This window comes from Nothoprocta perdicaria, unplaced genomic scaffold, assembly GCF_003342845.1.
Source record: "Nothoprocta perdicaria isolate Ctin4 unplaced genomic scaffold, notPer1 scaffold_260, whole genome shotgun sequence".
NCBI classification, from domain to species: domain Eukaryota; kingdom Metazoa; phylum Chordata; class Aves; order Tinamiformes; family Tinamidae; genus Nothoprocta; species Nothoprocta perdicaria.
The window spans coordinates 182,013-196,204 of record NW_020455489.1 but is presented as its reverse complement, the minus strand read 5'-3'; the positions used below and the strand labels follow the sequence as shown (position 1 = coordinate 196,204).

The window sequence follows — 14,192 nt, the reverse complement described above, 5'->3', positions numbered from 1 at the left end:
AGGTTGAATTAAATCTCTCTCTGGTGTCCTGGATGAGTTTTGCATTCCTCTTGCTCCTTGACCAGAGAGTCAAGTCTGGCCTGGGAAATTTTTGCCAAGACTATAGAGAAAAAGAAAATAGAAAAAAAAAAAATCTCCCTTTTGCCCAAAGAAAACAAATCTTGGATGTAAAACTCCCGATAAACTCTTCAGTAATTCTAGCAGTAGTTCAGTGCTCTTTTCTTGCTGCGTCTGTACCCTCTGTGGCTCTGTCTTCTGCCTTAGCTCTATCTAGATATGGATTCAGTCAGGGCTTTATCTATTGCATATTAGATCCAATCTCCTTTCGTGTTTTGGGGATTATTTTGGTTTTGTTTTCCTGGTGTAATGGAACTGGGGTGGGAAAATTTTGCACAGGCCCCTGGGCAGCCAAGCACGTTTGCAGCACAGATGAATCCTAGTATAAAACCTTAAGAGGTTCTCAAACCCCCCAGCTTAATGGAGGGTTCTCCGGGTGTTTATCACAAGAGGCCTCTCGTCATAGCAAGTGACGCTTAAAAACACATCTTAGGTGGAACAAGATGATGAGGTTTCCATTATCGGTGCTGCTTTTATGGTAAACGTTTGACAAGCCTTTAGCAACAAGGGTAACGTGTGCATGAAATATATATGAAGTGCAACTGGCTTTGGGAAGTACATAAAGATATTCAGTAATCAAGGGTTCTCTTGTGTTGCAGTGTTCCCACATTCCAGAGCCTTCCTGAAGAGATACTTAGTAAGCTTGCAGATGTCCTTGAAGAGGTAAGTGCTCYTCATTTTGCAATCTAATGAGTTCATGGGCTGGAAGCCTTCTGGTAACAATATGCAGGCTCCTCTCAGAAGGAACCACACTCCACAACGTTGTTCCCGGTTATGTCTGGTTGTTCCCAATTATGTCTGATTGTGCCCGGGAATAGAGGCAACGGTGCCAAAACGACTCCATTTTGCAAGGGGTTTAATATGTTCTTAATGGGGTTTTGGGAACCGAAACAAAAGTCTCCTGGGTTTTGCAGAAGGGAGATCTTTCCTACATGGTTCCCATGCTGGGAACATGTCTCCAGGTCTTCTCCTGAGGAGCCTGATGGGCAGGCTCTATGAAGGAGGCGTGATTTGGTCTGAATGCATGTGGGATACAATAGCTATGTTAGGTTTTGTTATTTGAATGCTTTGGCCCATCCTAATGATGTATTGGGTCAAGGAGGACATATTTTGGAGGGCATTATCATACTTGAAGGTGTGAGAATGACTTTTAGGATAAGGGAACCACTTCTCCCATAGGGATTGCAGCAGAGAAGGGCAAACTTAGTATACGTCGAGATATTTGAAAGTCCTTATGGAGCTGTGTCAGGTCTACTTGGTTATAAGCAAGGATCTCATTAGTAGCAGGTTTCTAATTAGTCTTCATTTAAAAAAAAAAAAAAAAGAAGAATTTGTGCTCTAAGTGAATGGAATTGCCTCCCTTGTTATAGTAGGGTTGTTTTGCATATGCCTTGCCATCGTGAGCTGGTCCTAATAAATATGCTTATAGAAAAATGTCAGTGTGTAGTAGTAACTACCACCTCTCTCATGAATTTTAAGAAGTAAAGCTACTGAAGTTTAAGTTCAGGTCACTTTTTGCCTTTTTATTTGAGAAAACGTAATCTGAAGAAGTCATATATTTTTTATGAAGAGGCACCTCATAGATAGATGAAGCAACAGATTGTTCTGTCGCAAGAACTTTCTTGCAATGGAAATGCTCACATCTAGAGAAAAGGGCCATCCAAATGCAATGTGCTATGAGTTAAATCTGCTTATTGAAAAAAAAAAAGAAAAAAAGAAAAAAAAACACACACACACACATCTAACAAAAAAAAAAAAAAAAGTAGTTTAATTAGGTTTGATCACAAAACCAAATCCAAGCTCCTTATCAAGAGTTAAGGAAAATGTATAAAATCAGCAAACCTTTTCCAAGCACCCTTAAGTTTCTAGGGAGAAAAAGCAATTAAGAACATAGATGTAGAAATGAGGTACCTAACTATAAAAATAAGTATTTGCCTTAAGACCATGGTTATTGATCTTAAACTCACAAAGCTAGCAAGATAATCCTCCACAGTTTTATCTATAAATTAGGATTTCCAAGAAAATGAGTACCAAGAAGAAGCTGAACTGCAGAAATTAAGATGCCTCCTTGCTTGAAAATTTGGAGAAACTCAAGCTGCATAATGATGATATTGTATTACTGCTCTAGGAGAGTCTAGCATCTTTTTCAGTGATTTAATTTCTCACCTGGTTCTGCAATCTGATGGGAATTCTGTGAATTTAGGCAAGATGCTGTGTTGCAAGAGTAGATGTCATCCCCAGTCCATTTATGTAGTCCCACTAGATACATCTTCCAAAAAAACAATTACTTCAAAATATATGTCAGTCACAGTGTTGTTTTTACTTGTCTTAATATAGTACATTTTGCAATCTCCTTACTGAATGCTTTATGTTTAACACATTCAAGCATAGAACTAATAAATTTATTTTGTCCCAGCTGTTACTGGAACAAGGGTTGAATCAAAGCAGCTAGGTTTCATCTCTTAATGTCAAAATTTAAAGTAGGTTTTCTTCYGATACAGTTCTATGAATAGCTTACATCCTACATTTTTAAAGTAATTTCTAAAGCACATTAATTAAAACCCAGAAGCAAGAAAGATCTTTTAATTGGCTGTTTMCCAAAGCAAGTGGGACAGTGGTCTTATGAGGACAGTGGGGGAAAAAAAAGTTTGTTAACGTGATTTCACTTTAAGAACAGATGACAATACCAAATTAACTTATTTAGGCCAGGTAGTTTAAATGAGGATTAACAAATCCCTGAAATGGGAAAAGAAATGGAAAGGCTTTGTAGTGGCCTTTGGTTTGTGTGTGTGAGATGATACCCAGCTTTGCAGTTGCTCATGGCTCATACAGAGGTGAGCGCAGAACTGGACGATTTGATTTGATTTTTAGCAGCTCTGCAAGTAAATTGCTGGTTTTGTGTGTTTTTGTAACATCTTTTGTGATACAGATGAAGATTTACAGGTGCTTGGTCTGTAGTTACCTTATTTCCCCATCAAGGTGATCCAGGTGCAGCTGTTTTAGCAGTGCTTGAAGGCTGGTTCTCTGTGTTGCTACATTAGATGATTTTCATTGTATAAATATTTTTTTACCATTGCTGAGTTTCGTCTTTGCCTGTTTCTCAAGTGTCTCCTTAGTATTTTTCCACTTCCAGTCACAGGCGGTCGAGTGGACTTTTAATCTGTTCTGTACTAATTCCCTGGTACGATGCTGATTTAGGAAACAGCCGCCCTTGACATCCCCACATTCAGGTTATGCAGCTTGGTGGGCACATGTGCTTGCTGCTCACCAGGCTTGGATTAAAASTGGTGTCCTATCTRGAATATATTTTTGCGTTATCTGGAAAGAGCTTCTCCACAGCTATTAAAGAAACAAAAAAAAAAAAAAAAAAGAAATTGCTTTTTATGGTTAATCTTAGATGATTTCCAGACGGTTGTAGATATGACAAAAGGATTTAAGTAAATCTGTCACTGAGCATTTGCGCTTGCAGATTTGCAGGCTCTCCTTGGGAGGYGAGCAAGGGGAAGGCAACTTTTTCCCTGAATGTGAGACAGGAGAGAGGTTGCAAAATCAARCTTGTAAGGTTCCAGTCAGCATCTCCTCTGTTTTGTTTGGTTTAGGCAAGAACGTGCATGGATTCTTTTCTTTTCCGTGTGTTTTATAGAGACCTCAGGGCCCAATAGGTTGGTGCTATCCCTGCACTTCTCCTGTTGACCTTGCTTGGGAGGAATTTGATGACTTGGGTTTTTGGGGATTTTATTTGTTTTGGTGTATATTGTGGCAGAGCCCRTGTTCCTTTCATGAAGGTAGGAAATGCAGGCCAGAAAACTCTCTTCTGTCATAATTTGTAACTAGATCACTTCTAGATCACCTAGATCATCTCTGCCTCTCCAGCTGCATCCCTTCAGGGCTGAAGTTCCTACCCTCTGTGTGACCTTGACAAAGATCTGGCCTAAAGGGGCCACTTGGAGAGAGGCTAATCAGGAAAGCTACCTCAATGACCTCTATATTCTTGTGGTCCCCGAGCAGGTGGCMCTTGTTTTCTGGTATAAAATGCAATGGAAGAGTGAATTTTACTCTGACCCCGGATAGCTTTTGCCATATTTCAGCAATATGCTGGATTACATTCACCTTCTCCTAGCTTTATCGTGCTGAAGGTAGTGGAGCAAGCAGAACTGCAGTTTTCTCCTGCTGTAGGACTGCACAGTTCCCATTTGCAGATTGATGGAGCCACAAACTAAGCCCAGGAGGTCTCCCCATGTCTCCCAGGAGACCTGTTATTTATCCCAGGACCAAAACGGTGATATGTTTTTTTGTGGCATGACAAACGGCTGTGTTTCTTGTGGAGTGTGTTGGGTCAGAGCTGAAGCTCGAAGGCTTTGGGGACTGTCAGCAAAAACAGTAGCAAGGACAAAATACGCTTTTCAAGTTGTTCATGTTTTCAGAAAAGGATTATTCTGAAATATGTAAAGCTCCCAGGTAGAGGCTGGGTGACCTGTTTCTGAAAGCTTAAAAAAAAAGTTGGGGATTTTGCAGCTAAATTCTGGCTGCTCCCTGACATAAATCCCCTTTGGCTGTAGCTCAGGCACTGTAAAACTTACTCCCCTTGGGCCATACTGCTTTGACAGGGTGAAATGTTGGGAAATAAGGTAAGAGGTGCAAGGTAGAAGCTTGAAACTCTCCATTTACTGCAGCTTATAATGCCTGATGTTTGCTTGGGTGTTCCAGTTTGCGCTCCCTTGGAACTGGCATCTTCTTCCCTTCTCATTGATTTTGTCTGCAACATCCTGAACTGCTTATGTTCAATGGGAGAAATAATTCTAGTCCTAGAGCTTGACTTCGCTTTACATTTTAAGAGTTTTGTATGAGCTGGCTTGATATGAGTTGTGGTTTGGGAGAAATCCTTGGTTACTCAGGAAGCTTCTGTCAAGTGCTTTATGTAAGGACGAGAATTCAAGCTCTCAAGTTGACTAAGGTTTTAAGCTGAATCAGAAAATCTAACTCGGAAATTAAATATATATACAGCAGAATTAAATCTGCTTCTAGTGATGTTAGTATCAGCACCAAGGAGCAGTGCTATCTTGCTCCAACGTGACAGGCAGGCTACATATTGGTATAGCAAATTYCCCCCTTGAAAACTTACTGTGACTACAATTTCAAGATAAAGCAAAGCTGTAGAAGATTAATGAACTGAAATGAAGAAAAAGACAGTTAACACCCCCTCGTTTCCATTCCCATACAAATACTCATAACATTCCTGGTTGCCTCCTGCCCCCTAAGCTTGGGTCCTGCAGATCCTGGTATCGGAGCCTGACTATTCAGTCTGATTCAGAGCAAGCCTGAAGTTTCTCCAGAGACCAGAGGTTCACGTGGGCCATGGGAACTACTCATTAAGACTCCACATCTGTCTGGCCAAAGTTTGAAGGCTGCTGATGTCAAGGCTGAGGACTGATGTGTTCAAATCACTGTACTAAGCTCTGCAAAGCAATCTATACCTTGCACGTTAGCTTAAAAACCTTGGATAGTTGTGGGCAGTGGTAGTGGACTTGTTGTTTTGATTTACTACAGGGCCTTTGTTATCTGCACAGAATAAGCCCAGTTTATAGTATACCTATATTTAATGGAGAAATTTCCATGRTGTTGACCTTATCTTCTGTCCCAGTGAGAACAAATTGGCACYTCTTGAAATCTGATTAATGTTTTAATCTGTGGATGCCAAGGGTGAAAACAAATGAGAAGTGCCAGTGTCTGGGTTTCTTGTCTGTTGAGAAGACCTCCTTCTGTGAGTTTATTTTAACAGCGCTTTCCAAAAAAAAAAACTACTTTTTTTTTATCTACCCATCACTAGATAAATGAATAAATCAATACATACACACACAAGCTTTGTTTTGGGCAGTGAACTTGTCTGACTCATTGCTTTTTCTTCTTGTTTTCAAGAGGCTAAGAAACAAAAACCCAACCCAATACTCCTTTGAAAATGTGGCAGKATTTTGTGTCTCCACCTCTGAAACAGCACAGAGCAGGAAAAACGAGAATCGTTTTTAGTAAAATACCTTTTATCTGTAAAGCACAGACAGCGCTGCTTTGATCTCCAGAAACTGAAAAGTGTAATTAGCAATTATATTAAAAACAAATATTAATTAACCTGGTGGGTGTTTTTTCCCTTGGATTCAAACTTATTTCCCCAGTCATGTCTTCCATAACGTTGCCCACACTGACACCTTCTGATATCTCCAACAGCCTAGAAATTAGGAAAACCTGGAGGAGAATAACTGTGTTCGTAGAGATACTGATGGCCATCGAAGGCTCTCCATCATCAAGCCAGACTTTGGATTCTTCCTCTGTTATCTCTGCTGGGACGTCAGTCTTGAGTCTTCACGCAGTGCCTAAAGAAGAGACTGTGGCAATGGAACCAATCAGTTGAATCACAGTTTCTTGCTAAGAAGCGCAAGCCTTAAAAATGGGTAGATTTTCACCTCCACAAAGCTTGATGACTTACGAAAACACAGTAGGGCTAGCGGGTGTTTCTTCCCACCGTGAGTTGATTTTCCTTGGGAAATAAACTTCCTTGAGCTCATTTGAGCAGCTTTTACTCCCGCACCCATAGAGCCTGTGTATCCTTAAACATTCAATTAAGGGCTTGGGGCTGCGTTGGAAATAACTTCTTATTTCCTACTGGTGATGTGGTATTTGCAGTTTTTTGCTGTTGTGATGATAGTAATTGAAAAGCGTCTTTATGACAGCAGAAATCCATTTCATCCTTAATCCACGGAAATGGTAGAGACATTGGATACCTTAATAGATAACCCCAAGACTAAGCAGCTGGAGGAAGGAAGAAAGGCATCTGAAATGGAGTTACTGATGTGGCAAAATTGAAATGGCCTCATTTCCATACTTCACAGAATGCAGCAAAACAGCCTTTGAGATAAGTTTTATTATTTACATTTTTAATATGCAGCTGGGGCGGTGCTCTTGTTAAGAGGGAGTTGCTAGTAAAGCCTCATGAAGTGACATTGTCCCCCTGTGCAGGGGTCGAACGCTGTCCCTTAGGTCTGTTTTCTCTCGATCTGCTCTTTGATGAGAACCATGTGCTTCATCGTTCACCCTTCAACCTTCATCCCCTAAACCTGATATCCAAYGTTAGGGCAAGAATACTGGAGCTGCAAGGAGAAACATGTGGAACCTGCTGAGCACCAACACACCATAAAAACCTTGGGGACAGTAGGAGCCTTTGGGTGTGTTTTCAGCCCTAAGCAGCCATGTGGTGGCGACCTTGGAGCTTCTGCCCAAGTTGGAGAATGAGCTCAGCGTATGTCTCTCAAAAGGCGGCAGGTTGTAAGTATTTGTAGAGTTGCAGTGTCACTGGATGGTCCTTTCATCCACTCAGTGCAAAGGCTGGAAGACGAAGTAAGCAAAATCACTAAGACATGTTGTTTTTTCTTGTTTTGTGGACTACTTATAATTCAACATTCTTGAAGTTCGTGATAAGAAACAATTTGGAGCAACCTATTTTTTTTTTCTCAGAAGCCTGAAATACTAGGGCAGAAAGAACTGGGACTTGATGCAATTGCATCCCATGGTGCCATGTCCCCAATTGCTTTGTCACTCCAGTTCTGAGGGATTTGGATAGGGTGAAGGTGAAGGCGGGGTGTGTAGTACATGCAACACCTAGACCTACAGCTGGGGTCAGTGGGTTGCACAGCAAGCAGACTGCGGTCTGTAGAGATTTGCAGATGGAAGTATTAATCCTATTAGGAAGTGACTGGCGTGGGATGCAAACTCGCACAGTTCTCATTTAAAAAACAAAACAAACAAATAAAAAAAAAAAAAAAAAAAAAAAGACAGAGGGGAAGGGGGAGACATTTTGCAAACATAAGCGAATGCAAAAAAGCAAGGTATTATTCTGCAGTTATTCTGCAGGATATTTTTATGCAGTATTACCTTGAGTTAGATCTCGGGGATGTGCTGCCAGGAAGAACAAAATCCAACTTTGCRTGCATGAATGTTCATCCTTCTTGGAGTTGGGCACTAGGTGTGAGGCCAAGGGTCCAAGCACASCGAATCCTGGTTCCCATAACCTCCTCTTAGCTGCAGCAAAGAGCACGTTGATCCCCATACCCAAGTTTCTTGCTTCTCTGTGGGCAGCCTGCAGCTTCGGTAACAGATGTTGAATGTGAGAAATGAAATTGGAGCTGCCATCACAGCTCTTTGTGCTCCAGGGCCGGGATGTGTTCAGGCCGCTTCGCTTTCCTTGCTTGCATTTTCCACAGCTGGGTCAGACTCTACAACTGCCTTGTCAGGAAGGCTCCTCAGCTTCATGCAGCTGGCAGCAAGTTTGCGCATCCCCCATAAACGAGATGGTTGAAACTCAGCTCCTTGCTTAGCTGTGGGCATTTGAGGACTTAGTGTTTAGGCGGCTTCAGTTCCTCATCTCAGAAGTTGTGGTAGCCACCATCTCTCCATGCACAGAGATTTAGAGAAGATATGGATGTTAACCAACTCAGTCATAAGGYAGTGTCTCCACGAGGCTGCATAAGTCCCTACGGTAGTTAGAACTAGGCACGTGGTTTACCARTAACTCCAGTTTTACATGAAAACCTTGGACTTTTGGCTTTAGGCAAGATCTCACTTGTAGGACTTGAGTGCTGAGGTGGTTTGCATGTCACCAACCCATSGCAGCCCAATCCTGAATGATTTGGGGGATATCATTGGACTTGACACATTCTTTGAAAACAACTTCACTCATAAATAGTCAACTCGGTGCATATGGGCTTAGCTCTCATGGAGAAAAGGCAGGAGAAAGGATCTTTTTAGTTCCATGTCCTTCAGCTACCCTTCCAACAATCAATGTTGCAGTTTGTGCCTCAAAATAAGGCCCCTAAATATCTCAAAAATAATATAAAACAAAAATAACAGTCTATTTTGGCAACTCAGAGGGAAGATAAGTGCAAAAATAGCCTATTGCTGGGAAAACTTAGGATAATAGCACGTAGGAAAATGCTGACGTCTTCGTTCAGGGTACTGGTGGAACAGATGTGGTGTTCTCTTTCTGTTATCCTCCCTTTCTGGTTTCTGTGAGCCATAGACACTGTGAAATCTCAATCACATGCCTGTCTTTAACTACATGGGATGCTCTTATGCTAAGGGTGAAGGTTTTCCTTGGCCGCCCAGAAAAGTGGTCTCTACCGAGTGTCATTTTGGGTGGTCCTGCCCCCATTCTAAGGAAACAGAGTGGATCCTATGCTGGGGCACTTGTAAATCAAAATTGTAACTTCCCAATGACACAAGAAATATTTGTTTCTATGTTTTGGATTTAAAAAAAAAAAATAGTTAAGTAATCTCTGGATCCATCTGATGCCCATGGCTGTTAAGGAAATAGTCAGCTGTCCATCGGTGGTGCAGCATCTTGTGCCAAAAATCAGACCTAGATTATGTTTCCCAGAGTTGTCCTGTTTTTTTTTTTTCAGGATTGACTCTGAAATATACTCAAAAATCCATTTGAAAACACACGGTAGATCTAGTCGAGCCTTTATATGACCAGTTGTTGCCTGAGAGATTGTTTGAGATATAGAGGATTAATCCTCTATATGCTTATTGCTTTTACTAACCTAAACTTTTATTGCTTTATTAGGTCAAAGGATGATTTTATTTTAGTGTCATGCTGCATTACCAGTTGGACAAAAGCCTGGAATGAGTTGTCAGCAGTGGGATGGTCTGAGAAATTTTCTGTGCAATGACTTTTTAGCTCTTTTCGGCTAGATGCGGCTAGAATTGCCTAAGCCTCTCATTTATATCGGTGGAAAACAGGCAATTTCTCAGTATTTGTGGGATGGATGGCATATTTTGCTGTGCATCTCTCTGAATTTTGGAGAAGTGAAGTGCAAGCTGAGAATATAATTGCAAAGCGTTGTGCAGCAGAGCTCCAAAATCCCTCGCCTCGGCACAGTCATAGCGTTAATCCATTTGTCATCAAGGAATGAATACTCTTTGAGCAAAAATTTTCACCAGCAATGCTAGATAATGACTGTTGAAATATGTTTGTTTGTTTTTATGTTAATTGGACATGTTCTGCTATCAGGAAGAAAGTTGAATCCCAGCTTAAGCAGCATCAAGTCAAGCAACTTCTCTTTCCATTGTGAAAATGTGTTCTTGCTGTTTAAGATAATAAACTGCCAAGATCAGTGCATACGTGGAGTAAAAGTTCACTGGTAACTGCTTCAAGGAATATATTTTAGACTCTGTATTTTTCCAGTTTCAACAAAAATAACGTTGAGGCTAGATCATCAAGTGTTTTTCGTAATTTTGCTACGAGTTTATACCTCTTACTGACAATTTAAAGGCATTTTTTCACGTGTGCATGTGTAGAGGTAGCCTCTCTTTGCCTCTCACCTCTAAAAGCAAATATAGTTCATGGCATGAAGTTCATGGCGTGAAGAGTGGCTGAGCAGATTCAATTAAAATACTCCTTTATTCTCCATAATAGACTAGAAAATTAGTTTTGTTCCTCATGGCAATACAAGCAACTCGTCTGAATGAGCATATAAAATTTGTTGCAAATTAAGAAAAATATCTGAAACAAATATGCTGATTTACATTGTTTGCTTCAAAATTCATTTTTGCAAGGAATTGATTGCCTTTTTTTTAATAGTTACGGAAATGATGTGAGGATTTATGGAAGGAAATTAGTGCTCCATACACATTTTTCCATTATGAAGAGAACAACAAATCAAAGAGATTCAAGCAAGCAGGGGGTGAAGAACATTCCCTTTTCTTGTATTTCAATGAAATTTAATTAAAAATCCATACACTTGCCAAAATAAAAATAATAATAATAAAAAAAAGTTGCTTGCCATTTGAGGGGAATGTTATAGTGCAGTGACACAGCGTAATCATAACCATTTGTTACCAATTGTATTTATTGCTGCTGGGAAACTCTTTTGGGGGAGGAAAAAAAAAAAGGTCTACTGGATTCAAGCAGTCCGAGCAGTGGTCAGGGCAACGCTGTAGATATTTGGAGGAGAACCAAAATTCCGTTGAGTTGGTTATTTGGGTACAGATTTAATCCTGCAGAAGCTTAGACTGAAAATTATGTATAGGCAACCGGTCCTAGGCACAAAGTTAAGTCCTTCTTTCTCATGTCAAAGCTTTTGGTTTCCAGTTGGCAGCTTGATCTTTTTCCTTTGAGTCAGCATCGTTCCTAGACAGAGTGTCTTGCTTATATATATATATATATATATATATATATATATATATATGTATTATTTATATATATTTTAACTTACTGATTTTACTCTTCACTAATTTTAAGTTGGGTTAACTGATGAATTCCCCTCTAATTCTAATTACTTATCATCCTCTTATCTAATTTGTTATCACTCAGTTCTCTATGTTAGTTCTCTTTCACCTGGATTACACCTGCAAACCAGTTTTTGTCTTAGCCAGCAGGCCGTGCATTGATTTTTCTTCTCCAGTTCATTGCCTGCTTGATTTGTAGCCCTGTGTCATGATCAGCTTTCATCTATTAATGTGCTGTCTCTCCCATTATTGCTGCTGTCTCTCAGGGCAGTAAATACTCTTCTTTTCAGGACTGATTCCTCTCTTACCTGCCTCTTTTCCAGTGCTCTTCCTCCATCTGTTCTTAGCCTGTTGCTATCTACTGCTCTCCACTGCTTGTGTTTGCTGTCGTAATCCTTGAACCCTTTCTCCTTGAGTCTGCCTTCTTAGTTTTAAGCATTTGTCTTGACTTTTTTTCCTCTTCCTTCCCCTGTGGATCTCAATGACCTTTTCCTATTAAACTTCTGTCCGTGCACYGTGTTTTCCATTTCTAATTTCTCTTCCTTCTGAAACAACCCTGTTTTGTCCCCCAAATCCTCCCCTCCATTAATCTACTTGAGTTTCTCCCTTTCTGTTTCTTTACACTGGAAGACATGAAGCTCTCACCCACCAACAGGACCTCTGTGTTTGATCTCTTACAGTGGCCTCTCCTGATACCAAAAAAACATGCGGTGGCAGGATTGAGCTTCCCCCTTCCTTCCTTTCCTCCTCCCTCATTCTTTGAGCATCTGGTCCTTTCCCAAAGGCGACAGGATCACTAATTCCTCTTTTGTCACACTGCCAGCTACTTTGTCTCCTGTTTCTCCCATTACATTTTCACACTGATCTTTGCTGTGTATCTATTCAGGTGGTACCTTCTTTCAGTGGCTGCGTGTCAGCAAATGAGCACTTCTGAGCTTCTACTATATTCCTACAAGCTTAATTCCAGAAAGGATGTCAAGCCTGAGGTGGAAGCTCAGTCACCTCTTCTAACCCAGGCCCTCTCTATTCCAATTATTACAGCTTGGCATCAAACTCTGGGGACATCTGGACGGGAGAGACGATGTGAGGCTAAGGGATGAGGAAGGTATTGCATCCTTTAACAGCTAGTGGTGGTGTTTTGAGACATTTCTTTGGRGGGACTGACAGACTGCATGACCACAATGATGTGGAAGTAGCTTGAATTAAAATATAGTTTCTGATGCTTTGTGTCTACTTAGAGCAAATTAGAGCAGGATTTTTTTTAATGGTAAATAAACTGATGCTTTTTTTTTTTTTTAAGAGTCTCTTTCTTACTCTGTCTCCCTGCATGCACAGTGTCTGTAAAAATCAAGGCTGTATCTAAAAGCTTTTTTATGTCCCCGTTGCAATTAAACCCTAATGGACTCAGCCAGCCCAAATCCCCTTTCTCTGGGTGTGCAGATGTCCTGCAGCCTGGATACTCTTGAGTCTCGGAGGTGGCTGTGTACTGCTTCAGGAGGCTAAACAGATCTTCATCAGCTCAGGACAGCTTCTACATTCAGTCAGTCCTGAGGGAGTGGAACTTATTTATGTAAATTTACTTATTTTATTTATTTAAAGAGTCCCTTAGCATGCTCAGGATTACTCAGAGCTGGCTTTTTGAGAGGGGAGATGCTGAAAAGGAAACTTGAAGTCACCGTGGGATTTGGAGACATGTCTCCTGCCTGAGAAATAGTGATTGTGAGGTCATATCAGGTTATAGTTCAAAAAAAAAGAAATTAGGCAAATCTTAAAATTACACAGGAGGGAAAGGAACCTCCTCTTGCCTGATTTTAAGGAGCTTAGAAGAGAGAAGGCTCAACTGGTAGGTTATTGATTTGAAGGGGGCACAAGTAGAATAGTATCACCCATCCCCTTGCATGCTGAGGAAGATAGGGATGAAAGAAGCCTTTATTTTAGGAAGGGAAAAGGAAAAGACAAAAAGCTCTCCCCTTTTGCACCCAAGAACCTGGGCCAACCTGCGCCAGATGTGGTCCCTTGTCCCATTTGCCATTTATGCATGCTTGCAAATTGCACTTGAGCACTGGGCTGAAGTCCAGTGACATCTAGGGAGGAAGATGATTAAAATCTAACCTAAAAAGACAACGTTGGATTTACAATATGAGCAGGAGATGATCTCATAGAAGTTTAGGCCCACCTGGTGCACTTTTCTCTTTTGCTTGATATTATTTTAACTGCTGTGGTGTGTTTGAGTATGAACCTAACCATTCTGAATTAATGGCGAAACATTCAGGGCCTGCAGTTTCATCCAAGAGGTGTTCAGAGCTGGAAGATCTCACAGAGCGGAGATGATCTGCAGCTCTTTGAACGTTTGGTTTCTTGAGTTTCACGTCCACTTGGATTGATTCCATTTGTATGACCTTATTTCTGTCATCCATCTGGCCGTGTCTGCAGCAGGAGTGTTGGGTACAGCCCAGGAGCTAATCTGGGAGACAACTGATTCCAGCTTAGTTTGGGGATGCTTTGCATGATGGTGAGACACAGAAATTAGAGGAAAGGTTTTGAGAAGGCGGAATAAAAAGGAAGAACATTAACCCTAGCTGTGGTATCCCCATCCCATGGCTCATGCTGCTCGCCCAGCCAGCTTGCCTGGAAACGTGCTGAAATTTAGAACTACAGAATGGTAGCGCCAACCCTCAAGAGAAGCAAACAGGGAATTAAGGTAATATTTTCTTAACCATAGAAGTTGAAATTGGGAACACTTATCATATCTTGAGGTTTTAGAAACAGTGGAGGCTGGCTTTTTTTTTTTTTTTTTTTTT

The 14,192-nt window shown here is 40.9% G+C and overlaps 1 protein-coding gene across 2 annotated transcripts in view; it reads left to right on the top strand.

The window, feature by feature from the left end:
- PRKG1 (protein kinase cGMP-dependent 1) overlaps positions 1 to 14,192 on the top strand; it is a 320,495-nt gene that overhangs the window by 207,303 nt on the left and 99,000 nt on the right. For both annotated transcript variants that reach the window (XM_026040662.1, XM_026040661.1), the window contains exon 5: positions 717 to 780. In XM_026040662.1, coding sequence (XP_025896447.1) covers positions 717 to 780 — 64 coding nt within the window. The remainder of the gene's footprint in view (positions 1 to 716; positions 781 to 14,192) is intronic.